General features: G+C 40.3%; 1 protein-coding gene across 4 annotated transcripts in view; it reads left to right on the top strand.

Moving 5' to 3' along the window:
* Positions 1-14,538: 14,538 nt before the first annotated feature.
* The window catches only part of ANO10 (anoctamin 10), a 119,446-nt gene continuing 108,071 nt past the window's right edge, over positions 14,539-25,913 (top strand). For 3 of the 4 annotated variants that reach the window (XM_083825897.1, XM_083825895.1, XM_083825898.1), the window contains exons 1-6: positions 14,539-14,637; positions 18,699-18,851; positions 19,867-20,049; positions 21,186-21,320; positions 22,712-22,831; positions 25,306-25,875. In XM_083825897.1, the coding sequence (XP_083682023.1) occupies positions 18,713-18,851; positions 19,867-20,049; positions 21,186-21,320; positions 22,712-22,831; positions 25,306-25,875 (1,147 nt within the window). In that variant the 5' untranslated portion in view covers positions 14,539-14,637; positions 18,699-18,712. Of the gene's footprint in view, positions 14,638-18,127; positions 18,257-18,698; positions 18,852-19,866; positions 20,050-21,185; positions 21,321-22,711; positions 22,832-25,305; positions 25,876-25,913 lie in introns of all 4 variants that reach the window. The other variant, XM_083825896.1, reaches the window with a different exon arrangement.

The raw sequence follows: 25,913 nt of genomic DNA, 5'->3' as shown, positions 1-25,913 counted from the left end.
AAAGTATAACTGAAGTATGTAGAAACAGAATTTAAAAAACACAAGCATAAAATGACATGAAACTAGCAAGCAAAATAATAATAATAAAAAAATCACTCTAGAAATATAGTAACTATATGAGGTAGAAATGGTTCTCTAACTATCAAGTGAAAAAGCTAAAGGTGTCAGAAGGGCAGTACCTTCTAGACCTCACTAAAAAGATCAGGAAACTGTTGCAATAACAACAGAAGATAAGATTTTAGCCTCAGCTAAGAAAAGGATAGAGTACTTAAGTCAGGTATTTTCAAATTGACCTCAAGTCCCTCTTTTACTTCATCCTAGGGTATTTAAAGGTGTTGTTCACAGAATATCAGTGTCATTAATCAATATCTTTGAGAAAGTGTGATTGTTGGGTAGCATAGAGGAAGGCTGTAAAGTGACAAGCATAGTGGAGGGGAGAGAAGTCAGAAAAGAGGAGGTATGAAATGATAGATTAATAAAATTAATTTAAATTCTTAGAAAAACAGTGAAAGAAATAAGTATTATTGTGCATCCCTGAAAAATAGCGTAGAGATTGGTAACTGTCAGCAAGAAATTATGTCTCAAACGTCTGACTGATTTTATAACCAGATGACCTGTTCTGTGGAAAGAGACGAGCTACAGATGCAATACGTCTTGATTTTCAGGTAAATTTTCATTTGATTCCCTTAAGCAAATTAATCAAGTGTGTTTTACATTGATCTGCAGCTAGGTGCATACAGAGCTATCTGGAAAACCAGAGTAACAGGATGGTTCTTTATCAAATTGGCAATGTGTATATTAAGTGGGATTGCACAGATCCCACATCTGGTGCTAGTCATCAGTGACCTGAAGGATGCTTATAAAAAGGAAAATGCTTATTGAATTCGTAAATGTATCAGGCAGGGAAGGAGTAAGTATGCAGGAAGACGGGGACAGAATATAAAATGCTCTTCAATTAGAAATACAAAAAAAAATGGGAAGCTATTCAACTGAAACAGCTGCAGACCTAAGCAGGAATAATCAGCTGGTAGGGAAAACTGGTTAGGTAGCAGTTTTGTACAATACTAACTCTGGCTTTGAGTGGTCACAGACTGGGTGTGAGTCAACAATGGCGTGTTATTACAAAAAAAAAAGATAAGCATTCTGCTGGGATCTATTATAAGGATTAGAGTTTGCAAGACTTGGCAAGTAATTCTGCTTTGCTAAGCAGTTGTAAAGCTAGTTTGGGGTGTTGTGTGTCAAGAAGGATGTGGACCACCTGAAGAGCGTCTAGATGAGAACAACCAGAATGTCAGGGGGCCTACTGGAAATACGGAATGGTTCTGGACTGGTTAGTTACGGAAGAAAAAGCTGAGTAGGAGGAATGATAACAGTCCCCAAATATGTGAGAATTTATGATTACGTGGGAATAACCTGTTTTCGCTGTCCACCATGAGAAGAAATTCTAAACAGGGTATTTTAGGTTAAACATTAGGGCAAATATTCTTCAAAGGTATAGGTACTGGAAAAAAAGATTCCTGGCGTATGGTCATGGTCTGTCATTGGGGTCTTTAAGAACAGGCTACTTACATATTGTATCCTCTATAAACAGAGATGTCATAGGGGTAGGGGAGCTGCCTGGAGGCAGGGAGGCTGAGGACACAGCTTTCTGAGGACCTGTCAGCCCTACGTTTCCGTTGTTGGTAATGTCTTCAAGGCCAGCTGAGGTGGGCAGGAGTCCTGTCCACCAGCACCCTCACCAATCCCATCACGTGTCCTGGCATCCATGCCACCCCAGCTGATAATAGTTGGAGGGTTTCAGCCCCCTAAAATCCACATCATAATCCTGTTCCTAGTGAAGTTGTTAACTACGAAACACAGCGCAACCTCTCTGGTGTAATCCTGATCTCATCGTAACCCTGTTGGTTGTAAATAAAAGCTTGTGCAATGTTTTTGGAGTTTTCTTTTTACACAAAGCGACATTTCTTTTTTAACCTTAAAACTCATGTTGTAATACATGATTGGTCAACAATCTTCAAACTTCTACCATAGGTAAAGAGAGGAAGTGTCTCATGGGTGTTGTACGTCACATCTGGTAAGCTCTAAGCCTGAGAATGTCCAGCCATTACACTTCAGAAATAATTCCATACTGCAGGATTTTTGGTAAAAAAAAAAAATATGATTTTGAATACTTCTCTGTACTTGAAAGAAAATAATAAATTCCTAATGTTTTCAACCAGATTCGTAAAAATAACTGATAGTTTTCCAGCCATGTTAAGTCCCAGTTGTTTATGTATTCTATGTGAGTTAAATTACCTTAACTAGTAAAATCTTTTGCTTTATGTGTGTCAAGAAAATATTGAAAGCAATACTTAAAGTCAGTAAACATGTTTCGTTACAAGTTTTTAATAGTTGTTTCTTCTTTTGAGGGAAATTGTTCCTTCTTCTTTTGTCCTTTTTTTTTTTTTTAATAATAAGTCATTGGCAAAAAGAAGTATTTCTATTTGTACTGATTCCAGCTGGTAGAAAATAGTAGTAAGTAGCAGTGTAATGGAAAATACTTATCTCCTTGGAGATTGGCTTTTTTAATATAAAGATCACTTTTGTAAGACAGCGTCAAGATTAGTAAATGCTTGAACTCAGTTTAAAAATATATTTTTTCCCATTGAGTAGTCTCTGTTGCTGGCCAAATTCATCCTTGCAAGTATAATTTAAGTTAGGAAACTCAGTGACAGACAACCCAGTTATGTCTGTGGTGCGCTGTTTTTATTTACAAGGAATGTACATCAAGTCCTATTTCCCCGAAAAGAGGAAATACCAAACAACACGAAGAAGATTGTCTGCTTACAGTTTGTTATTTTGACTTTCTCTCAGTGTCATACAGATCTTGCTTCTCCCTGTGGCTTTTCTTTTTCTGCCTTTTTTTTTTTTCTTCTGTTTGCTTGCTGGGTGCTCATGACACGCAGATACATACTGCCCTTCCAAACAATACTCAACCTTTGCATTCACATTCAAACCACAGTGCTAACCTTTATGCCATATATCTTAGTTACTACCCCAGCCTTGTCAAACTTGTCTGGATTTCGGCCAGTATTTTTAACTGTGAAAGTTATTGGTAAATAAAGACAAATTTAGCATGATTAGGAAGATATTTTCTGTCCATTATCTTCATCAGTGCCTGAAGATCAAAGTCAATGGCTATTCCCAGAGACAGCAAATCTACAGAATGAAGTGATATAAAATATTAAATACATATTTATGTAACCTTAGTGTTCAAAGTGCTGCAGTATATGGCAGCATGAATGCTGCATTTGTGTCTTTCTCCTCTGGCCGAAAACATGCTATTGCTTCTGAGGGAAAAGTTCTCTGTTTCTCCCACTGGTATTTCCCCCAGGACTTCAGGAGCTGGTCAAAAGTAAAAGACTGGGCCATAATCTGCTTTGAGTTATTTTATGCTTCATCCAATTTAACTCTGTGTATTGCAGTGGAACTTTTTATCAGTTTTACTGTTGCAAACAAGAAAAGTGCATTTGCCTCAGATGTCTGTCAACTTCAGAAAATGTTCCGATCGAGAATCTTTTAATTTATTTCATTTTTCTTGATGTTGAAGTTATTTCACTAATCTTTCTTTATCTTTGCTGCTGAATATACATTTGATTACTAAATGTAAGTGCTTCTCTTCACATGACCTACTTCTTTTGAGTCTTAATGCTATTTCTTGGATACACCTGCCTCTTCCCTCGTCTATGTCAGGTACTTGGTTTCATCTTGCCTTTTTTTTTTTTTTTGTAATTTGGATGATATGAATGGATTGCTATTGATTTTTTTTTTCAGGGTTTTAAATGTATTTGGTTTGTCTGACACCTTTGTTTCAGCAAAACTTTGGTCTCAGCAGATCTGAACCAGCATTGTCTGTGATTCCAAATATAGTATATTCTGTGTACCATAGAATATATATATATATATTCTGTGTAACATAGAATAGCTTGCTGTTCTTGCTTTTCTTTACAATCAGTTACAAAATTAACACCATTACACCAAGTGATGGCCAATTGCTATGTAATTTATGGGAATACTAATATTTATAGATAGAACAATAGATATTCAATTTCCTTTCTGTATTTGTATTGTAGCTGCAAGTTAATTCCTGGAGCATCACGTATGATTCATCATTTTGTTTTAGTCATGGGCAATTAATTGCCAGGTCAATCCTTAAGCAAAAGCTAAAAAAGGTAGTTTTTATTGACCTTAATCTAGGTTACAGACTTCATTATTAAAACATCCATTTAGTCCTGGGCTAGTAAAAGTAGTTAACAAAAATAAACTAAAGCCTTTTAATTTGAGATGGTGTATTCTTACTCCTGTATGCAGTTTTGCTTATACCATTTTGAAAAACGTAGAGAAAAAAAAATGGAGGAAGGATGACAGAGCCTTCACAGGTAAATAACAGCTACTGTATGTGGAAAGTTAAATAGATTAGAACTCTTGTCCCGGAAAAGTGAAAACAGAAAGCAACATAAGAGAAATCCTTAAAGTAACGGATGACATGGAAAGGTAAATAAGAAACAAGCATTCACATATTGTCACAATACAGGAATCAGAGGAATCCTGTGAATCACATAACAGATGGAAAACAATCAGAAGGAAATACTTTCCATGTGACAGAAATAGTGCAATGTGATACTGTTGGGGACTGAGGAGCCAGTATTATAAAAGAGAGAGTAGGTGGGGCAATGGAAGTTATCTGTTGGTGTCCATCGAAGATAGTGGCCGGATGCAATCCCCAGCTCAAATGCCCCAGCTTCAGGCACTGCTGGAAGCAGGGAAAAAAAAAAAAAAAAAGTACAACAGGAAGGTTGAGAGTGTTTTGCTAGATTGTTGTACGGGTTGTATTCTTTATGTGATGTGCAGTCTGGTTTATGCTGCCACATCTGCATTGCTACTTGTAACAGTGCTAACTGCATTAAAGATAGAATATACCACTCTACGCTACAGGCACCTCTTGATTTTGTTGTGTAGGATGTTTTGGACATGGTGAGCAATTTTGAGAAGGGGAAACTTCTGAAGTTTACTATTGTCAAAACAATTCCTCTGCTTACTAATATGTGGCTAAGTAATCATGCTGACATCATTGTTTAATATTGGAAATTTTCCTTGCAGGTGCATCCAAAGTTTTATTATGGCTTGTACTGTTGGAGAGATAATATGTCCCCATATTATTTCTGGAATTCAGCTGGAGCTGGAATTCATTGAGTTGAGAGCAGTAATGACAGTGATGTGTCCTGGAAACACATGCCTTAAGTATTTGGACATTCCATTTATCAACAGTAGTATCAAATGTTACTTGTATGAAGAAGTTACTGGAGGCTGTGTGAAAGAAAACTAACGCATATGTGTGTTAACAATCAAAATGAGAAGCATGTATACGATCATGTTCTTGATGGGTAGCTTCTTGTGTAAAGAACTGTTGGCTTTTGAGGCGGATGCAGAACATTGCTCTCCCAAGAAAAGGGATAAGGTGCTAACCTAACCAGAGAAGCACAAAGCCAAATGAGCCGTCTAAACATAGCTGTCTAGTACCATTTTAGTTGCTATGTGGTATATCTCCTGGCTTCCAGTTGTTGCTTCAGAAATCTGCAGATCCATCATCAGTCTTGCATTGTACCTGGCAGCCCTCTGCAGATGTCTTTGACGCCAAGGGTGTGTCAAGTGGCAGTCCGTGATGCAGATGATCTCTGTGAGTGCCAGCTGAAGTGTCACCTGGGAGGGGGCTTTCCCCGACTATCCTTCAGGTAACACTGTCAGGAGCGGAAGTGTGGAAGAAGCTATCCCTCATCTAGATGTGTCAGAGCACTTATATGCAGCCCCATAAATATAAATGCCTATATCCTAGTTGCATGGGCTGAACTCAGGGGAAGCAATGCAAATAAATCACATTAAAAAAATCAGGTGCGTATGAGTTATTCAAGAGCATGTACGTGAGAGCGGATCACATGTTGCATATTTTCAGAATGTTGTCTTGGTAGACTGATCTGATTAATTTTTAGCTGATTTTGATATCTAGTATGGAAGAAACTTGAAGAAAGGTAAGCTAATGTATTATTTCTTCTTATCTTTTAAGGAACTATAATTTCTTTACCATTTTCCTCCTTGTTGATGTTTCCTTCTTACAGATATGTTAAGATGCTGTTGGAATTGTCCTATATCAGATGTGCACATTTAAAATAGCAGATATACATACATTTTATTTATAACAATAAAACAATGAACTAGCTTTATTATCCACTGCATCCCTCAGAGTTGAATAATCACACATAGTGAATAAATCAACAATTAATGTTACTACCCCATGACAAACAAGTATTAAAAAATAACAAAACAGCAACTACAGACCTAGATAACAAATGTCCAGAAATATATTAATATCTAGAATAATCTGAAAGATCTCCATCAGTACAAAAATCCCTAAGAGAATATTATACAAATAATAGTATATCTTACCATAAGAACTCTGCATTTTATTTAACCAATGTTATTTTATTTTATTTTTTTTGCAAACTCATCACATTGGGTTTCTTAATAAATATCATACAACATTACTTTGATGATACAACAAAACCCCAGGAGTATGCCGAGGCCTCTTGAAGGACCACTTAACTAAATGGGGCACAGATGTCTGTCAAAGGCAAAATGCCTTACACCTTTGAATCTTAAAGTCCTCTTAAAAAATGTCAGGCGAAAAGGGATGTGCATTTGATTATGTTGCTAATGAATAAGGAAAAAACAAAAACAATGTATGGGATAACTCAATATTGCTTCTTATTTAACAGTTGTTTAAGCAAGAGACGTGGAAGATTTAAGTATACTCACAACTTATCTTTTCTCTGGCTAGGTGATGCTGATACCCAATCAACACTATATCAGTGTTGCCAAGTGGATTGTTACCTTCAGAGTGAGGTATTTTAATTACATCATCTTAATATCACCGTTACTTATCCTAATTCTGCCATTTACCATTTTTTTCTGCTTTTCAGAAATGTCTCAGAGCCCAGAATGTTTTGAACTGGAGCATTTCAAATCTAGGTTAGCATAAATTTCAAACTACTCTGAATTGATAAAGCTCTGAAACCGGATAAATTCTTGGTGGTTTCTCAGTACACAACCCTATTAAGCAGGAACAGGTCCAGAGCAGCCTGTCCAACCAGTTGTTGCACAGATCCACACTTCCAGCCACACACAGAGATCCATGTTTCCAGCAGGTCTTATCTATCTGGCCCGAGGACAGATGGATGAGGACAGCCATCTCTCTGAACGGTTGTTACACACCACTAAAGGCAGCCTTTCGGCCCTTACCACCAGCCGTTTGTAAATGCCTGAGGGAGTGTCCTGTCTGTGCGTGTTTCTTGTGCTCTTACACTGGTGCAGTGACTACCTGTGGACACGTGAAATAATCTCGCTGTGGTCTAGAGGAAGGATTTCAGTTCAGACGAGCTGGCTCAGCTGGGACACAGACCAGCTCCTGGTACTCTCACTGGGGTTAGGAAGTTGCCAGCTTTGGAGCGACAACACAAATGCGTGCTGACAGTCACCCACTATTTCCCAGCATTTCCAGCTTGTCCGGAAGAGCAGGCAAGCTCTGTCACAGTTAAGTAGGAAAGAATCATAGTTATTGTCGCAGGTGTGGATTTAATAAAGGAAGTAATAGAGGATTTAATCATTTCATGCCTCAACATTAGCATTCGTTTCCTGGTTCTCTGCTGTTAGCATGGGGAAGCGGTGCCGGTAGTATAGCAGCGTGGCTTGACTCAGAGTCCTCAGTCCCATGGGGCTGGGAAGAAGTTGTGGCTCCCTCTGACAGCCAAGAGGTGTACGTCGCTCTGGCAGTGCTGCTGGTCCACCCCACTGTGCGTCCCAGCCCAGGGAGCCTGCCTGCCTTACCCGAGCCATGAGGCAGCGGGCTCTTGCCACACAGCCCAGTACGGCCAAGGTGTGTGCCTCCGATGTGCGGCCCCGCGCTGCAGAAAGAAGCCTCCACCCACCTTAGTACTGCAGTAACGTATAGGGGGTTATGGTCCCATAGGTTCTTGGGCCTTACGCGCAGTCCTAGTGGGGTTGCTGCAACTCACATGCAGCTTTAAACACAACCACTCGTTCCCAGGCTGACCGAGAAAGATGGTCTGTACCCAGACACCTGTCACTCTCACTGATCTGAACCGAACACAGACTCTTGGTTATATAATATAATGCCAAAACACAGTTTTATTTTTCCTAAAAACGAAAGAAACCCTGAATGGAACTTTTATTCCAAGCTCTGTTCTCAGTACATGCCTCCGGATCCCCCAGGAAAAAGATTTTTAAGGGCAATATTAATTGTTAATCTTTTCTTGACTTTCACTTGACTTGACATTTGATTTTAAGAATGGAGGATCCTTTTTTAATTTAATGTTTTGCCTTAGCTTATTTCACTGTAGTACTAGCAAGAAGGAGCAGTCCTTTCTGCAGCTTAAAATGGGGCAAGTACTATATTAGTCTGCAGTTCGATCTTGACAAACACTAGACATCTGCTTCAGAAGGAACTAAATGAGGAGAACAAAAATAGGATTCTTGTTTTCTATCACATTGAATTTCTAATTGCTTATTGGAGATGATTTTCACTAAAATAAAGACTTTTTAAAATTAGGTTTGATACATCTGAGTGTGCTTCAAATCAGATTATAGAATTATACACTACAGAAATAAAAGACAAATTCAATGACCTTGATGATAAAAATCAAACTTTTTTCTGTACAGACTTACAGTACTAAATTTTAAGTAGACCACTTGATGCTAATAAAGATAATAGGCTAGTCTCTAATAAGGCAGAATTTATGGAAAAAAAATCTTTAAATTTACAAATATTACATCTCTGTATTTCTGAATGCATGACTGTAGCAGTCAGGTCAGGTTAAACATTTTTTTCATTTTCACTGAGTGCCTAGTGCTCCCCTAAACCGACAGAATATACCATATACCTTTATTACCCCATGCTCTGTATGTTTGATGACAGCACTGGGACCCATGGGACTACTCAGAAGGTGGAAAACTGTACCAGACTTTGTATTCCAGAAGAAACGAGCTAGATACCAAAAGTAGATCAGCACGTGCAGTCTTTTAACAATAGCATATGCACACCTCCTTGTTCTGTCAGTGCTTTGCTTGCCAGCTCTGCAGAAGAGATCACAAGCAAAAGATTTTCTCTTTTGACTCATCCACTTTAACAGCTAGAATTACGTTAGTGATTGCTTTGCAGTCTTTCACTGATTATGTCAAATGCCACTTTTTTCACGAGTTCAGTGTTTTGTTCTTGGTGTTGATGGCTTCTAAGGGGAGTTCCATAATTTTGCAAAGTCCAGTGACTAAGAAGTCCAACTTTTTATTTGAAAAGTGATGAGTGATTTATTCGAGGCTTGTGATTTTTATTTCTGTTTCGGAGTATCAGATGAGTAAATGCCAATATGCATCCCCTTCTGAAAATGAAGGGGAAGCTGTGTTTCTGAGTATGTAGATGTAGCATGTAAACCAGGCACAACAGTAATAATGACAAGCTTGGAAGTTGGAATTAATGGAAACGGGCTATCTGCAGTTTAATGGATTTAACGAGTTTTGTCATTTTCCAAGCAACGGTGAGAACAGTCAAACGAACAGATGTACAACTAATACTAATGGACAGTAAGTAAGCAGAGAAATTATATACAGACTTGCAAATGTATCATACAATGAAACTGTGTATACTGTATGAAAGGAAAACAGCTCAGAGTCTTTAGATTTAAGCCACTGGACAGCTGTCAAATCTGCAATAGTTTTCCTAGCAGTGTGCCAGTGCTACAGCCCTTGTCTAACTCGATAAGCCAATGCATCTCCCTGGAGAAATCAATTTATGATGGCTTGAAGGATCAGCTATAAAAACTTACACAAGTCCTCTTTTCGTAATCAAGAATTCCATAAAAGATCACTTCCCAACTTATGCTTCATGTTACTTACAAGTTAGAGTAAAACAGACCTTATACAGTGAAGATGTAGCATATGCATTTTATCTAGGTACTTTCTTGAAGTTGTCCGTAAGAACACATGAAATATTTCATGAAGCGCAATAAAAAACTACCATGTGCACATCTGGTGTAGTTTGGAGCACATCTGGTGTAGTTCGGAACAGCTGATGATATTACAGCTGTCTGATTTTGGTTTGCTTAAAGCCTCATACTGTGGTGGTTCAGCAGCTGACCAGCAGCTGAATTCAGGCACAAGGGGTGAAGGACAACTGGAACCATGAACTTCTTCAGCCCTCCCAGGATCATTCCCATTCATAATTCAGAGCCTGCAGAGTAGGGCTGTAAGGGAATTTATCACCTCATTATCTTTGGCAAGCGTTACTTTGAAAGTAGTGGCTGGAAAGACTTTTACTGAACACGGACTTCCTGAACTTGCCTCTTCCAAACCTTGGTTAAGCTCTTCCCACTATGATCATAATGTAGCGCCTAGTGACAAGTTAGCATAATTTCCCTCGAGTTCCTAAATCCAGGCAGAGATATTACTAAAACAGCTCTTTGAAAAGTTCAATCTAGTGAAAGGCTGCATCAGGTGGTGAAGTCAAAGACTTCTCTGGGGCACGGTCACAGCATGGCTACCAACAAGTCCAGTTTTCTTAAAACACGTTAAGTTCTGCCATCTGATAACTCATAGCAATTAATCAACTGACTGTTCAGAATTGTTCCCAGCCATGGACTAACAAATAAATCATGCACATTCTGTCCGGAAGGACTGAACTTTGAATCTTGATGACTTTTAATTCACTTTCCTTGAATTCATGTATAAAATATGATTAATATATAATGCAGATTTTTTTTTTTTAAAACTGCTCTCTCTGGGTAATAATTTGAGAGTGATTTCTCTCACCTCTTTTAAGCTTAGGCAGGCTGATTTTCCTCTTTTTATGCTATTTCCATTTGGCTTGACAGGACAAACTTTCTGCTCTTTCATGACCTAGTTTGGGATTAGAAACCTGGAATAAAACTAGGTATTTCTAATCAGCTAGACCCAGTGGGAAATGGAAGAGATGTATCTTTCCTGTACCTTGCAGATTATAATTGATCAGCTTCATTGTTCAGTGTTTATGAAACAAACATTCCACACTTTGACCCCAACAATGCTTGGACCGCCTCAGCATATTTATGCGGAGATTCCTGACAGGATGTAAAAAATGTGCGAGATATGATGTGAAAAATAATTTCCCCTCCATTTGCAGGAAGGTATAAACATAACATTTTAGTAATATTATATTGCTGGAAAAATCCCATATAATCCTGTATAATCTGACCAGAAAAACAACTGAAGATGCGTAAAATGTCACCAAATCTTACTGTAACAAATACATCAATTGAAACTCAATTACAAAAAAAAAAAGTAATTACCATGTTAACCCTAAACTTTAAAAGTCCCATAATCCATTTTACACTCTAATCAATATGTCATTAGCTTGTGAATAGGAAGAATATTTTACTGTTAATTGCTCCTTACTTGTTCCAGTATGTCTCTAACCCTAAGTTAAATCTTTAGAGGATGATTATTCCTATGTGTGACTTCAGATAAGAGCCAATATTCGTCTCAATTATGTGGCTATATGAAGTATGGTTGTCATAGCATATGTACATGTATTTGAATTACAAAGTTTGCTTTACGGAAAGGTGCTTACCTTGTGCCAGCTTTTGGTCTTACCCAGCCTTTCTTTGAGCCTATTAAAATCACTAAAATGGAAGAAAAAAAACCAGCGAAAGAGGGGTAGTTTTCTGTGGAGCTGCTACATTGAATGGGCTCAGAGAAAGATCTGATGGGTGCCAGATTTGGTGGAAGGATGGGGCAGAGCCTTAGAGCTGGCAACGAAGGCACAGATAGAAGGAAATAGGAGTTGGAGTGTGAGTGAAATCTTACCCTTTCAGTAGTAGTGAGATGCTGGATGGGTATAGATAGCCATTGAACTACACCCCACAGTTTCAACCAGGTATAAAAGAGAATTTTACTTCACAGTGAATGGCTTCTTAATTTAGTTAAATACTGTGTTAATTATTAGTCCAAGGTGAAGAGAGACAACCACAGAATAAAAATAAGATCATCCTCTCTTGAAATTTTGATGGATTTTCTTTTGTCTCCCTCCCTCATTCTTTTTTTCTCTTTTTTTTTTTTTTTTTTTCCTACTTTACTACAGCTTATCCATTACACTCTGGCTATAGTCTGCTTTGTGCCTGACAGAGGCAGACCATGAAAATGCTATAATCAGCTAATAATCACAATACTGGACTACAGCAACTGATGGACGCAAGCTTGGGATTTGTATTTAACTATAATTATAGTGCAGTTGGCAATTTAGGGTGGGCAAACCTGATCCATCTTTAAATTAAGTAATCCTAATGAAAACAGTCTAGTTACTACAACACAATTTAGTTGGCACAAGGTAATTTGCCTTTGCCATCATGGTCAGTCTGTTTCCACTGCATCAGCAGTGTACGTGTATGCAGATTACTATGCACATACAGGCACACCCACCATCTATTTATGAATCCTATTCTACTTTCGCGACCGTCGGATTATGTGCTAACCTTTATGCATGGTTAGCAGAATGTGAACCTTTTAGAAAGAAACTGATAGTGTGCTAGCAAGAATTCATTGCATAGCAAGAATGTGACACCTAGTGGATAGATGGTATTTGAGAAATATGACAGACCGTCAAGGAATATTGATATTAAATGACCCTATCAAGTAGAACAATGACTTTGCTATCAGAAAATACATTGATTTTGAATGACTATGCACAGGGCCAATGTAACTGGGTAATGGAAAGTCCTCACTGAAAGCTCAAAAGGTGTCAGAGAGCAGATGTCAAGCCAAGAAGGCCAGAGATCTCTGAAGACAGGAATCAAAGCCCACAAAGATATTGCTGGATACTGACAGGATGCATTGATTTTCAGCAGAGATTTCCAACACGGAAAACTCAAGAATAAAGTGTTTTTTAAAAAATCCCATTTGTTAAATCTATGTCCCTGTAATTGCTACATTATTTTTGCAGGAAGTGAGTTTTCACAGTCAGAGATACTGCGTGGTGAATAAACTATGTGGTTAGGCCATTGAGAGCTGGACTAGACTGAAACATGCTTTAAAAGGTCTGACTAATACATCCTGCCCAAACTAGCTGATACAAATTGTGTCTGTTACTGCTTGATGTGATGTGTAGTACCTGGATTTCAAGTATTCACATTATCTCCATTTTCTGAGTTGCCTTGCTTCAAGGGCTATAAATAATAGGAAGCCTCAGCACCAGAGACATTTTATTCTGGCTACAGAGTATGAACTATACTTTTCACTGTAAAATTTACAAATTTTAAATGTGAATGTATTTCCAAATATTCTGAAAAGTGTGTGTTCAATAATAGCCAGACGCTAAAAGAACCATAAAGCTTATCCTCTGGCAGCTGTTATATTCTGTGTTGGGTCTATACGCTGGCTCTAAAGAAACTCTAAAACCAGTGGCTTTCTCCTGCAGTCCCATTCTTGTGGACAAGCCCACATGAAGTCGCCTCGGGGGCAGCTGGTTTGTCCTGGTCTAATTTTACCTGATAAGCCATTATCAATGTACCCATAGTAGTTAGTGGCAGCTGCTGGTAGGCAATGGAGTGTGCCTTCTTGGCATATGCCACAAAGGCAAACAACCTGAGGGCAGTTCTTTCTGGGTTCTGGGAGACCATTTTTGTAGTCATTCCAGATCTGTACATGCTGTACAAATCTGAAGGTATATCTGATTTGCAAGAAACATCGAAAGGCCTTAGTATTATCCAAAATAAGAATAAAAAATATTCAGAGAGCTGTATTTAAATGGCCTTGGCAAGCCCTGCAGGACAGTCAGCCGACCTATTCTTCAACTGTCCCTGTTGTGTGCCTCTGCTATGAATGGCCATGTTGGAAAGGAATTATATTTTCACTACAAAAATCTTGAAATCAAAATGGAATGATGTGGGAGTCAGCCTCTTCTTGCAGATAACTAGTGACAGGACTAGAGGAAATGGCCTCAAGTTGCACCAGGGGAGGTTCAGGTTGGCAATGAGGAGACATTTCTTCTCGGAAGGAGCAGCCAGGCATTGGGATGAGTTGCCCAGGGAGGTGCTGGAGTCACCGTCCCTGGCGGTGTTGGCGGAAAGGCTGGACGTGGTGCTTGGGGACATGGTTTAGTGGGTGACATTGGTGGTAGGGGGATGGTTGGACCAGATGATCTTGGAGGTCTTTTCCAACCTGAGTGATTCTGTAAGTGCATTATTCTACACTCTTGGCTGTAGAATACGACATTTGCAAATAAAACCAGCACAACGCTTACTATGATCTGACTGAAGCATGGGCCTTTCAGACAGACAGCACCACCCGCCCACCCTGAACGGCCGCCGCCCTCAGCGCCCCCCCTCAGCCCTCCCGCGCCTGCTCCCTGAGCCGCCCCCGGCCAATGGCGGGAGGAGGAGAGGCAGCGGTGGGCGGGAGCAGGGGGCGGAGGGGAGGGGGCGTGGCCACGGCCCGGGGGAGGGCGTTCGGCCCCGCCCCGCCCCGCCCCGCCCCGCCCCGCGGATGTGGCGCCGGCAGCCGGCGGTGAGTGGGGAGGGGGCGGCTGGCGCCGCCGCCCGGCGGGGAGCGGGGAGGGGGAGGGCTCGCTGCCTGCTCCGCCGCCGCGGGGGAGGAGCCTCCCCCTGCCCGCCCACCGCCCCCACGGCCCGGCCCGGCCGCGGGGGGCACGGGCAGGGTGGCTGCGGGGGGAAGGGAGGGGAAGGGAAGGGAAGGGAGGGGAGGGGAGGGAAGGGAAGGGAAGGGAAGGGAAGGGCAGTGAGTCACCGGGCGGCAGCTCCTTCCCATCCCTGCGGTTCCGAAGCAGGGCCGGGGAGCCGGGCAGGCTGTCCGCAGGCTGCCCCAAAATGGTGGCGGGGTGCCCACACCTCTGCTACCCGTGGTCGCGGCTCCCCGGTGGGTTCTGCTGTGCGGGAGGAGGCCGAGCGGCATCCCACCGAGCTGTGGTCAGCCTGGATCCAGCTGGCTGCGACCTGGTGCTGACACCCCAAACGCAGGCGTGGAAGAGGGCTTCGGCCGCCTCTCAGGCGTCAGTAGTAGGAAAGCTAAAAATAACGAACGGCATCCCGTAGTTACTCACCGCACCGAGCACACTGATTCCCAACGAGTGACGGAGCAACTCTCGGCAGCTCCGTGCTGTTACCGGCTGGAAGGGGGCTCTGCTCCCACCTGGTCCAACCCCTGCTCCCACCTAGGAGCTCTCTGAAGCCATACCGCCAGCCAGCAATACTTAGTGATTATGTAATGCTTTTCGCTTTTAACACGCAGATCTTAAAAACTTCTTCAGAAAGTGCAGCATGCACAATGCAGCAAACGTTATATGTAAAATTGATTATGGAAAGTGATGCTGCAAGGTGGAATGACTGTCAAAATGATGTAGTGAATCACTGCCATCACAGTTGCAGTGCATTATCGCCAATAATGTTGTCCTTTGTCTGACTCATCCCACTTGTACAGATGTGCATCTAAAATGTTTTAAAAATCTAGTGTATTTCCTTTAAATACCTGCATATGTGGGTTCAGAGCTAAAAATCTGAATGCTGCAGAATTGTGTGTATATGAGCTAGAAGATGAAACTAAGTGGAAGCCCCATTAAAACTGGTCACAAAGGCTTTTTTTGTCAGTCAGAAGTGAATAGACAGGTTTATTGTGGTATGCAAAAGGTTACAGTATCGCTGTATTACTACATTACATTATGGTATCACTATATATGGTACATTGCTCAGAAAAGAAAGGCCAAGGAGAGTGTTCCCCCTCTGATGGATGAGAAGGGTGAGCTGGTAACCACAGACGTGGAGAAGGCTGAGGGACTCAACCACTTCTTTGCCTCAGTTTTCATTGCCCGTCAGGCTTCCCAAGTCCTTCATTTCATTGGGAGCTGGGGAGCAAAGGCTGGGGAGCAAAGTCCCACACACTAAGTAAAGAGCAGGTTCAAGACCACCCGATGAAACAAAACAAGGCTATGGGGCCTGATGACATGTGTCCCAGGGTTCTGAAGAAATTGGCTGATGTAGTTGCCAAGCCTCTCTCCATCACATTTGAAAAGTCCTGGCAGTCAGGCAAAGTCCCTGGTGTCTGGAAAAAGGGAAACATCACTCCCATTTTTAAAAAGGGTAGAAAGGAGGACCCAGGGAACTACAGACCGGTGAGCCTCACCTCTCTGCCTGGCAAGATCATGGAACAGATCCTCCTGGAAGCAAAGTCAATGCACATGCAAGACAAAGAGGTGATCCAAGACAGCTGGCATGGCTTCACCAAGGGTAAATCATGCCTGACCAATCTGGTGGCCTTTTAGAATGGAGTGACTGCATCAGTTGACAAGGGAAGACCAACCAATGACATCCACATGGACATCTGTAAAACCTTGACATGGTTCCACATGACATCCTGATCTCCAAAGTGGAGAGAGATGGGTTGGATGGGTGGACCATTCAGTGGATAAGGAACTGGCTTGAAGGCTGCGCCAAGAGTGGTAGTCAATGGCTCTATGGCCAGGTGGAGGCTGGTGACGATTGCTGTCCCTCAGGGGTCTGCCCTGGGACTGGTACTGTTTAATATCTTTATCAATGGCATAGACAGTGGGATCGAGTGCACCCTCAGCAAGTTTGCAGATGACACCAAGCTGAGTGGTGCAGTCGAGACAAGAGAAAGAAGGGATGCCATCCAAAGGGATTGGACTAGCTTGAGAATTGGGCCACATGACCCTAATGAGGTTCAGTAAGTCCAAGTGCAAGGTGCTGCACCTGGGCCGGGGCAATCCCCGACATGAGCACAGACTGGGAGAAGAACTCACTGAGAGCAGCCCTGCAGAGAAGGACTTGGGGGTTCTGGTGAAAAACGGGTTCTGACGAAAAGCTCGACATGAGCCAGCAGTGTGTGCTTGCAGCCCAGGTGGCCAACTGCGTCCTGGGCTGCACCAACAGAGGGGTGGCCGGCAGGGCGAGAGAGGGGATTGTGCCCCTCTGCTGTGCCCTCGTGAGGTCCCACCTGGAGTGCTGCATCCAGGTCTGGGGCCTCTAGCACAAGAAGGACGTGGAGCTGTTAGAGAGGATCCAGGGGAGGGTCGCTAAGATGATCAGAGGGCTGGAGCACCTCTGCTATGAAGAAGGGCTGAGAGAGCTGGGGATGTTCAGCCTAAAGAGAAGGCTCCGGGGTGAACTCATTGCGGCTTTTCGGTACTAAAAGGGGGCTTATAAAAAAGATGGAGAGAGACAGTTTGCTCAGTCTGATAAGGACAGGACAAGGGGGAATGGATTTAAACTAAAAGAGGGGAGATTTATGTTAGAGTTTAGGAGGAAATTCTTCCCTCAGAAGGTGGTGAGGCACTGGCACAGGCTGCCCAGAGAAGCTGTGGATGCCCCATCCCTGGAGGTGTTCAAGGCTGGATGGGGCCCTGGACAACCTGGTCTGGTGGGTGGCGTCCTTGCCTATGGCAGAGGGTTGGAACTGGGTGATCTTTAAGGTCCCTTCCAACCAAATCATTCTATGATTCTATAATCTGTAGTAAATTATGTGAAATACTTAATGAAATACTGGGGATCATGATTTCTCTATGGATCACACAAATAAAGCCGAGTTGTAAAAGCCAAACTCTGTACTTTGGGGAACATAATTGGAAATTACTTAATTTCACTCTTGGAACAGGAGAGAGAAAACTGCATGATCAGAATAGGTAAAATCCTTTCTTCAGTGAAATTAATAGCAGAAAAAAAAGCAAAACTTTTCACTCTGTTTTAAATTCAGTAAATTCAGTTTGTGGTATTTTGGTTTTGTTCTTGTTGGTTTGTGTTTTTTCCCCCTAAACCGAGTAGGTTAATTACCAGATTTGTCTTTTTATTTCAACCCTTCTCAGTTGCTTTATGAAGCATCGTGTAACTATCACTGTAGAATTGTTTCTATAAAAATTGCACGGTCAACATAATCGTTCAGTCAGATGATTTAGATTATTCACGTATAAAGCTGTGCTGGTGCCTAGCACTTTACAGCCGGACTTTGTCACAGAACGCTTGTCTTACAGCTTTCAACGAGTCATTTAATTGCTCTGGGCGTAATCTGTCTATCTGAATGGTGGATGTCCTCACCTACTGAAGGTGTCGGAAGTTTCCTTGGAATACTTGGTTAAAGCTTCACAAGCTTAACTGCGAAGGTACCTCTGTAAATGTATAATGTATTTGCATTCTTAGCAGGAGAAGCTTACGCTAGGTAGCTGTTTGGCAGGTGTCCTCTGCTGTAGGAAGTTGCAAGCTGTAGTTTTTAATGATAGTGCTTCCTTATTGCTTTGCTTTTCTTTATTTCTTTTCTTTCTCACCGCCAATACTTTGCTATACACAGCAAAAAGTTTTCCTGCATGGAGAGTGAGACATACATGCCACCAAATACTGGCAGTATCTCCCCAAGTGACAATTCAAGAGTTACTCAAATGCCCCGTAGTACTATTTTTAGTAGGTCCATGGAAATGGGCACCTGCCACTCTGCTAAGCACAGACACCTGTATCTCACTATGGTAAAGTTTTGCATTCTTTAGATTGATACCAAACTTTTTTTTTTTTTTTTTAATAATGGTATTTTTGTTTTGTTTTTGTACTCAGCAAGTTCTTAAAAGATGAAGGAAAGCTGGTCTTCCTTGGATACTCTTGAGACAAACTTCAGGCCTCTGGTAGTAATTGAGCTTGCAAAAGGCACCAAGGAGGAAACCATAGAATGGTTCACTAAAAGAATTGTGGACAAAAAGGCAAATGGAGGTGAGTACAACATGGTCTTGTAGAACACTTTGCAATGGATTGGCTGTCATAATATTAAGACAAGCAGAAAATTAGTTTTTAGGTAACTTGTGATATAAGTGATTACTGTTTAGCCTGTCCCACTCCCTTTTGCATTTTTGAAGTTGCTTAATTTGATTTAAGAATAGAGTATTGATTTAAGGTCACATGCCTGTTGAAGTTTAGAAGCCTTCCATTTTTGTGGTGAAACACTAGTAACCTCTTGTAATGTAGTTTTTTAATCAGTTTTTATATTCATCTTCTACAGTGTGTTTCTCATGTTGATTATGAGAAAGCTGTGAACCTCACCAAAATGAAGATGCATCCCATCTACTATCCTGTCCACCAGCCTTGGCACCATGTTGTAGAATTAAATTGAGTTAGCAGGAAACAATTTAGTCTTGATAAATTTATGTTGGCTTTTAATTATCTTTTTGCTGGGTTGTAGGTTCTTAGAATATTTCATTACTTGTTCCAATATGCTTCCAGGAATTAAAGTTAGGTTAATTTGTTTGTAATACCTTAGATTTTTCTTTTCTTTTATAAAGGCATTGCTTATGACTGTTGTAGTTTATATCTTATGGTCAGTAAACTTTCTGTGGCTATTGGATATGTGGCTACAAACTTGCTTTCAGGCCTCTGTTAGGTAAGTTAGGAATGTGTCTATTTGAAAAGTCTCGTCTCCTTAAAATGAGTGGGACTGTTTGCAGAAGCACTGATTGCTTATGTGACGTAAGCTGTACAGGTATAGATCCAAACTGTCCTCATTCTTCCAATTCCTTGTCCGTGAGCACTCCACAGAAACGGTGCTAAAGCAGAGGGTGACCTGCAAGATTCTGAACACCATTTGGGTGCTGACGAAGCCTTCATTCTTCATGCCTTTGAAAAGATACAGCTTCAGCGCTCCAGATGATTAGGTCCAGTATGATGTACGCTACAATACCTGGGTTTTTAGACATAATTTTTATGTTCTTTTCCTTATTTTTTTACTTTAAAGGTGCACAGCTTCTGATTAAACCATTGGTCACAGAAAATGGAAATGAAAATATTTATCTGGTTGGAGCTTCCCACTTAAGGCTGTTGCTGGGAGCTGAAACTGTGGGATTGGTGAAGGAATGTAATGATAACTCAATGAGAGCTTTTACATACAGCAGTAGAAAAACTTTCAAAGATTTTGCAGGTAAGCATTTTAAGGCATACTATGCTTACCATTTAAGGTAATCATAGTATCATTACAAAGCTTATAAACATATATTATACAAAGCTTAATAAAAATTATAACCAATTACACTGTTAAATTTTTAATGGACTTTCTATTCCTTGAAATGGTAGCAGTAAACAGAAATAGGAAGACTGAAATTCAGAGCACTGGTGAAATTAGTTTTTTCTTTTTGTCCTTTCATGTGGCTTCTGTTTGTTTATTTCTTACTTTATGCTTTTGTGTATTCCAAACAGTTTCTGATTCAGTATAAAAAATTTCTGCTGAAAGTAAGAAAAAATAGTTGATTAACTTGAGTGCAGAATTAACAATCATGTGGTATTTGTTAACACTGCAACTTAATCTCTTATTGACACTTATGTTTTGATGTTTATTGTATCATACCTAGCTGGAGAAAATAGAAATATTTTGTTTTAGTATATTTATATATAAAACATAATTGAATAACACTGTAGAGTCATTCAATGGAATTGGGGCATGATTAGTGAAAAAAAATCGTTACTTTTCCTCTTTTAATTTGAAGATGCACCTGCACAGTAACATTTTCCTTCAGATGTGCTACCTGCAAGGTGTTTAACCCTTCCCCAGTGCGGTAGTGGCTGAACTCATTTTGTTCTCCAGTTAAGCACTGGAATTCCGGGTTAGTCTTGCTAATACGTCGTGTGTCTGTTTCAGCACATCTTCAGTATAAAGGTACTTGGATCTGGCTGAACAAATAGTTTTTTTGGAAGTTGAATTGTTTGTTTGTTGCCTGTTTATTCAAAACTACAATCAAGAATGCTGCAGTGTTGAATTTCTGCAGTATTATTTTTTTGACTTTGCTTCACTGAAATTATAGTCTTGAGAAGTAACTTGTTTTTCTTAGTTCACTTGGGTAGTCAAAAATGCAGTGGCCAGTGTGTGCCAGTTAGAGAAAATTTATTCCTAAGTTGTTTATTTTAAAAAGCAGACGTTTTGCTAAAATATATTATTTGGCTGTAATTGTCATGTAATATATATAGATTTTTTTTTTGGTTCTGATCACTTTTGATAACTACTTGTTGCCATGGTTGTCTTACTGTGCTGCACAGTTTCTTACCACCTTCCTTTTTGTTTAGATGACAATCAGAATTTCCTTACAATGTCAGAATGTCAGTATATCATTAAACATGAACTTGAAAATTTGAGAGCTAAAGATGAAAAAATGATCCCTGGATATCCTCAGGCAAAGCTCTATCCAGGAAAATCAATTGGTAAGTAAGGTAGTTTGTAACTCGATGTCTTGACTTAGAGCCCTGTTCATAGCAGAAAAAGCTTACTTTTCCTGCAATTAAAAGAAATCTGCAAGACATTAAATCACACTGATGTTAATCAACTTTGTTTTTTCAGAGTTCCGCAATGGTGGAACAAGGAGCAATGAATGTCCAGTGTAACAAGAGAAATTCCAAACAGATATTAGGAAAATGTTCTTTATAATGAGGGTAATCAAATGTTGGAGAATTTTAGAGAGGTTGTGGAAATTCTTTTCTGGGAGGTGTTTGGATCTTAAATGGACAAGCTCCTGAGCAATCTGATTTAAGCTGAACCTGCTTTGAGCAGGTGGTTGGACCAGATGACTTCCAGAGGGCCATTTTGACCTGAGTCTTCCTATGAGAATGAGATTCTGGCCTTATCTTCTTTTCAGTTGGATAAATTTTAACATATATTGATGTCATCCATAATTTTTATAACTAGTACCCCAAATATTTGCCTTTAAAAAACAATCAAAAACCACCACCAAACTATTTTTAACAGAAGCTGTAAGGGAAGGCCACAAGATGTCATCAAAATAAGCGTGCTCCCATTCATGAATAAATAAATATCAGTGGTTCAAGAAATGTAACTAAACATATATGCCAGATGAGTTTACACTGGTAATTTTTTATATAGCTAATGTGTTTTTCTGCTTATATCAAGTGGATGTCTATGAGAAAAGGGAAAAACTAATGCATAACTTCCAGTGCATCCATCCAAAAGAAAATTTATATTCCTTTCAATATTTCTCAGTTGTTTGCTTACTTGTAATTTCCTGAGCAGTTTGCTAATGGTTTACCAACACAGGTAGATTGCTTTCCATAACAGAAATCAAATACAAAATTGTTAAATATGTGGCTTGTTTGCAATGGAGGTGTGTTGTAATTTATTAATTAGTATAAATTGATCATTCAAAAAAATTATTGTATCTTTCCCATAAAACTGAAGTGGCTTCTCAGACTTCCTCTTATTTTTCCTATTTTTATTTGACTTGTTATGCTTTTTGTTGCTCAAATGCAGCAGCTAGACCTTTTCTGCACAAAGCTACACGTGGTATTTCAGTTCCGACCTGTAATGCTTCTTGTTGTTCAAGCAGCAATTGGTCATAACTGCAAACTGGTGGATTGCTCTTTCTCTTCCAGTGGACAGCACAGTCTTTGTAGGAATAGTTAGAATGCATGCTCTCTGTTATAGATTATTGTCAGCTAACATGGAGGTGTATTTTACTTAGCTCAAATGCTAGATTTATTTCAAAGGAACTCTAGGCTTGGTAAGTACATAACGTAACCCGTTTGTTCACGTTAACTTTGTTGTATTTGGAAAGAGTACTAGAACTTCTTTTTCCTTCTAGTGAGAAGATTGTTGACCAATGGTATTCTAGTTCAGATTTTCCCGCTGCATGATAGAGAAGAGTTGAAAAAGCTCCGTCACACGTGGTATGGACAAGTCAAAATTGGCTATCAACCTTTAGGTATGTGAACACCTACTCTGCCGCAAATGAAGTGCAGGGTTTCTTTTGGAGAAATTTTCTCCTCAGTTTGTGTGAGAGTACCAAAGGCCCTTCCCAACTTCTATTCCAGCATTTAGCCTCTGTAGAAGTGATACTCCTGTGTGAAAAGTAAGCATTGTACCAAGAAGTCAGTTGTTTCACTATCAGTTTATACCTTGTCACCTCCCCAGTTACTCGCTACAGTTCACCTCTTCTATTGCCTTTCTGCCCAAGTTGCTTTGTTGGCCATTGTAAACTGAAGTCCTTGTTTTACCTCAACTTGCTGTTACTGATGTTGGAACCAACAAGGCACTTAGGTTCTGGGTAAGGAGCCATGTACATTTTTGGACTTGCTGACATGCACAGTTGATGTCTTTTCATCAAATTCTCCTTGATTCTAAGATGGCCGTAGGATAATCTTTTGCTATAACGACTAGCATTGCAACTTTTCTGGAGTGAAGTTGGAGCCTGAGAGGATGTGCAGGCTGCTGTCTCTTGATTCTTAATGATTTTATTTCTTGTGGCTGCAGGAGGTCTGTGCCATATAGGCCTTTGGTCATAGTTTTCAAGCTGGAGGGGAGGAGAGAGGGCAGGCAGTTCAAAGGCACTGTGATCATCTCTCATAGCATTGAGTTCGAAATTGGCCCATTGCTCTTTTACTGGTTGGGCAGGTTTCTTCCTCTTTCAGCATTCCCTAAGTAGCTCCCTGAAGCAGTTCACTACTTGAGAAATTAGTGGCTTAGTGCCTGCAGGTTCAGTGTCAGTAAGCTTCCATCTTAGCAACAGTCTGCATGCAACAAAATCTCCCTCCCCATCTCAAAGCAGTAACGGACCAACCCAAAACTGTTTTTTCAAACTGACTCTTTGCAGGAAAGCTCCTCAATGCCTGAGATTCCCAAAGCTATTTTGATTTGTAGGCATGTCAAAAGTATGTTTACAATTGTTTGATTTAAATTCATTGTCAGTATGAAGATTGTGTGCTGTTGCTTGCCAGATTCACTTGAGCATATTTTATACACTGAATAAATTTAAAATGAAAATATTTATTAATCTCTTGGTCTGGCAGTTTCTTGAGATTCTTTCCTGAACTATAGAAAGTTAAGGATCTGTCTTGGTAATGCCTGCCTCTGGGCTATGGTGTAAGAGGGTTTTCTTCTGTGTTTGTCTCTTGTTTATACAGCACAGGTTCTTCTTGACTGACATCAAATACACACAAAATTTGAAAGTAAATCCCATGAACTATATGGGATATGGTTATATATATACTAGTTTAGGCATCCCTTTCATGTTGTGCTTTTTGAGTCTGAAATGATGCTAATGGTCTACACTTGAGCTCATTTGATATTAATTTTTTGATTGAGAGGAACTTTGGAGTGGTGATTTGGATTCTGTTTGTTTGCCTTTCCCTCTGGCTTTCAGAAGCTTATCTGATGGTAAGCTATAAATTTCCGCTGCAGTTTTCTGTAAACTGTATGCTGTAAGAATATTCTAGCATTGCACGCGAGCTTTTGATGTACTAGTCTTTTATGGAGAGTGCATGTACAGTGTCAATTCAGAGGCCATGATGTCATGGCTCTTTTATTATGCTGGTGAGTACATAGCAGCAACATAGAAGCATAAAGGATCTGGTCTTCCAAGGAGGCAGAGATAAAACAGATTTCAGCATTCTAAACTTGGTTTACTAGGCATTTCTATATGTTACTATGTGATGCCATTTCTAAATTATGATAGATAATACTCCTCCATTTTTTTGTTAGCAGTAAGTTCAGTGTTTTCCTCGGAGGTAATGCATCTGTCATGAAATATATCCATTACTACCACACTTTTCAAGTCTTTAGAACACTTGAGCAGACAACTTCAGGGAGAACAATTGTGCATTTCATTTATCAGTTGTCTGCTGAAAGGAATGTCTCAGCCTGGTTTCACCTTCTGATGTGTTTAAGATTTCAATATGCCTTTCCATCTATTCCTTTAGTTCCTTGAGGGCTGGCAAAGCCCTACTAGTTCTTTTGATGCTGAGCGGACTGAAACAAATTTGGTTCTCGGGCCTGCGTATACCAGCAAGAAGCTTCAGAAGTCAGGTGTCACATACTTTTTTATACCAAGTGACTTCAGTGCCATCCTAGCCATTCGTTTATAGATTCTGATTTTAAGAATGTTAGTGTTTCTTTTCCTCTGGATAACCGGTGTTGATATTGTAGGTATTGAGATACTCGACTTCCCTACTGTCTGAATATATGTAGCTATGTGTGTATATTTAGATATGTGCGTGTTTATATAAGACAAATAACGTTCTAAGTCTTTGGGATGTGGGAGGAGGAGGAACAAAAAAGCCATAATGTTCATTGTATTATTTAGAAAACTGAAACTTGAGCTAAGGAATTCATGTAAAGTCAGGTTTGATATTATACTGACATGTATGTTAAGTGTCTTAATTGATTCATTTTTCTCTGCAGATGAGATACGCTGCTACTTCGGCGAAACCATTGCACTCTACTTCGGCTTCTTAGAGTACTTCACATTTGCGTTGATTCCCATGGCTGTCATTGGGATCCCTTACTATGTGTTTGCGTGGGAAGACTATGACAAATACGTGATGTTTGCTACATTCAATCTGCTCTGGTCCACTGTGATCCTGGAAGTTTGGAAACGGATTTGTGCCGTGATGACATACCGTTGGGGGACGCTGTTGATGAAACGACAGTTTGAAGAGCCAAGGCCAGGTTTCCACGGTGTTCTGGGTATCAATCCTGTCACTGGGAGAGAGGAACCAGTGTACTCAAGTATTAAGAGACAGTTACGGATTTATCTTGTGTCTGTACCATTTGTGTGCCTTTGCCTCTACTTCTCACTATACGTGATGATGATTTACTTTAACTTGGAACAGTGGGCTCTGGATTATCATGAGGAGAATAAGTCCAGCTTTAGCAGCTTGATGCTGTATGTGCCCAGTATCATATATGCTGTCGTGATTGAAATTATGAACCGTATCTATCGGTTTGCTGCTGAATTCTTAACATCATGGGGTAAGAAAGTTGTTTATATTCTTCCTTTTGTATTGGAA

Source organism: Anser anser, assembly GCF_964211835.1.
Source record: "Anser anser genome assembly, chromosome: 2".
Taxonomy (NCBI): Eukaryota; Metazoa; Chordata; class Aves; order Anseriformes; family Anatidae; genus Anser; species Anser anser.
The sequence above is the reverse complement of the archived record's forward strand: the minus strand, read 5'-3'. Positions and strand labels throughout refer to the sequence as shown.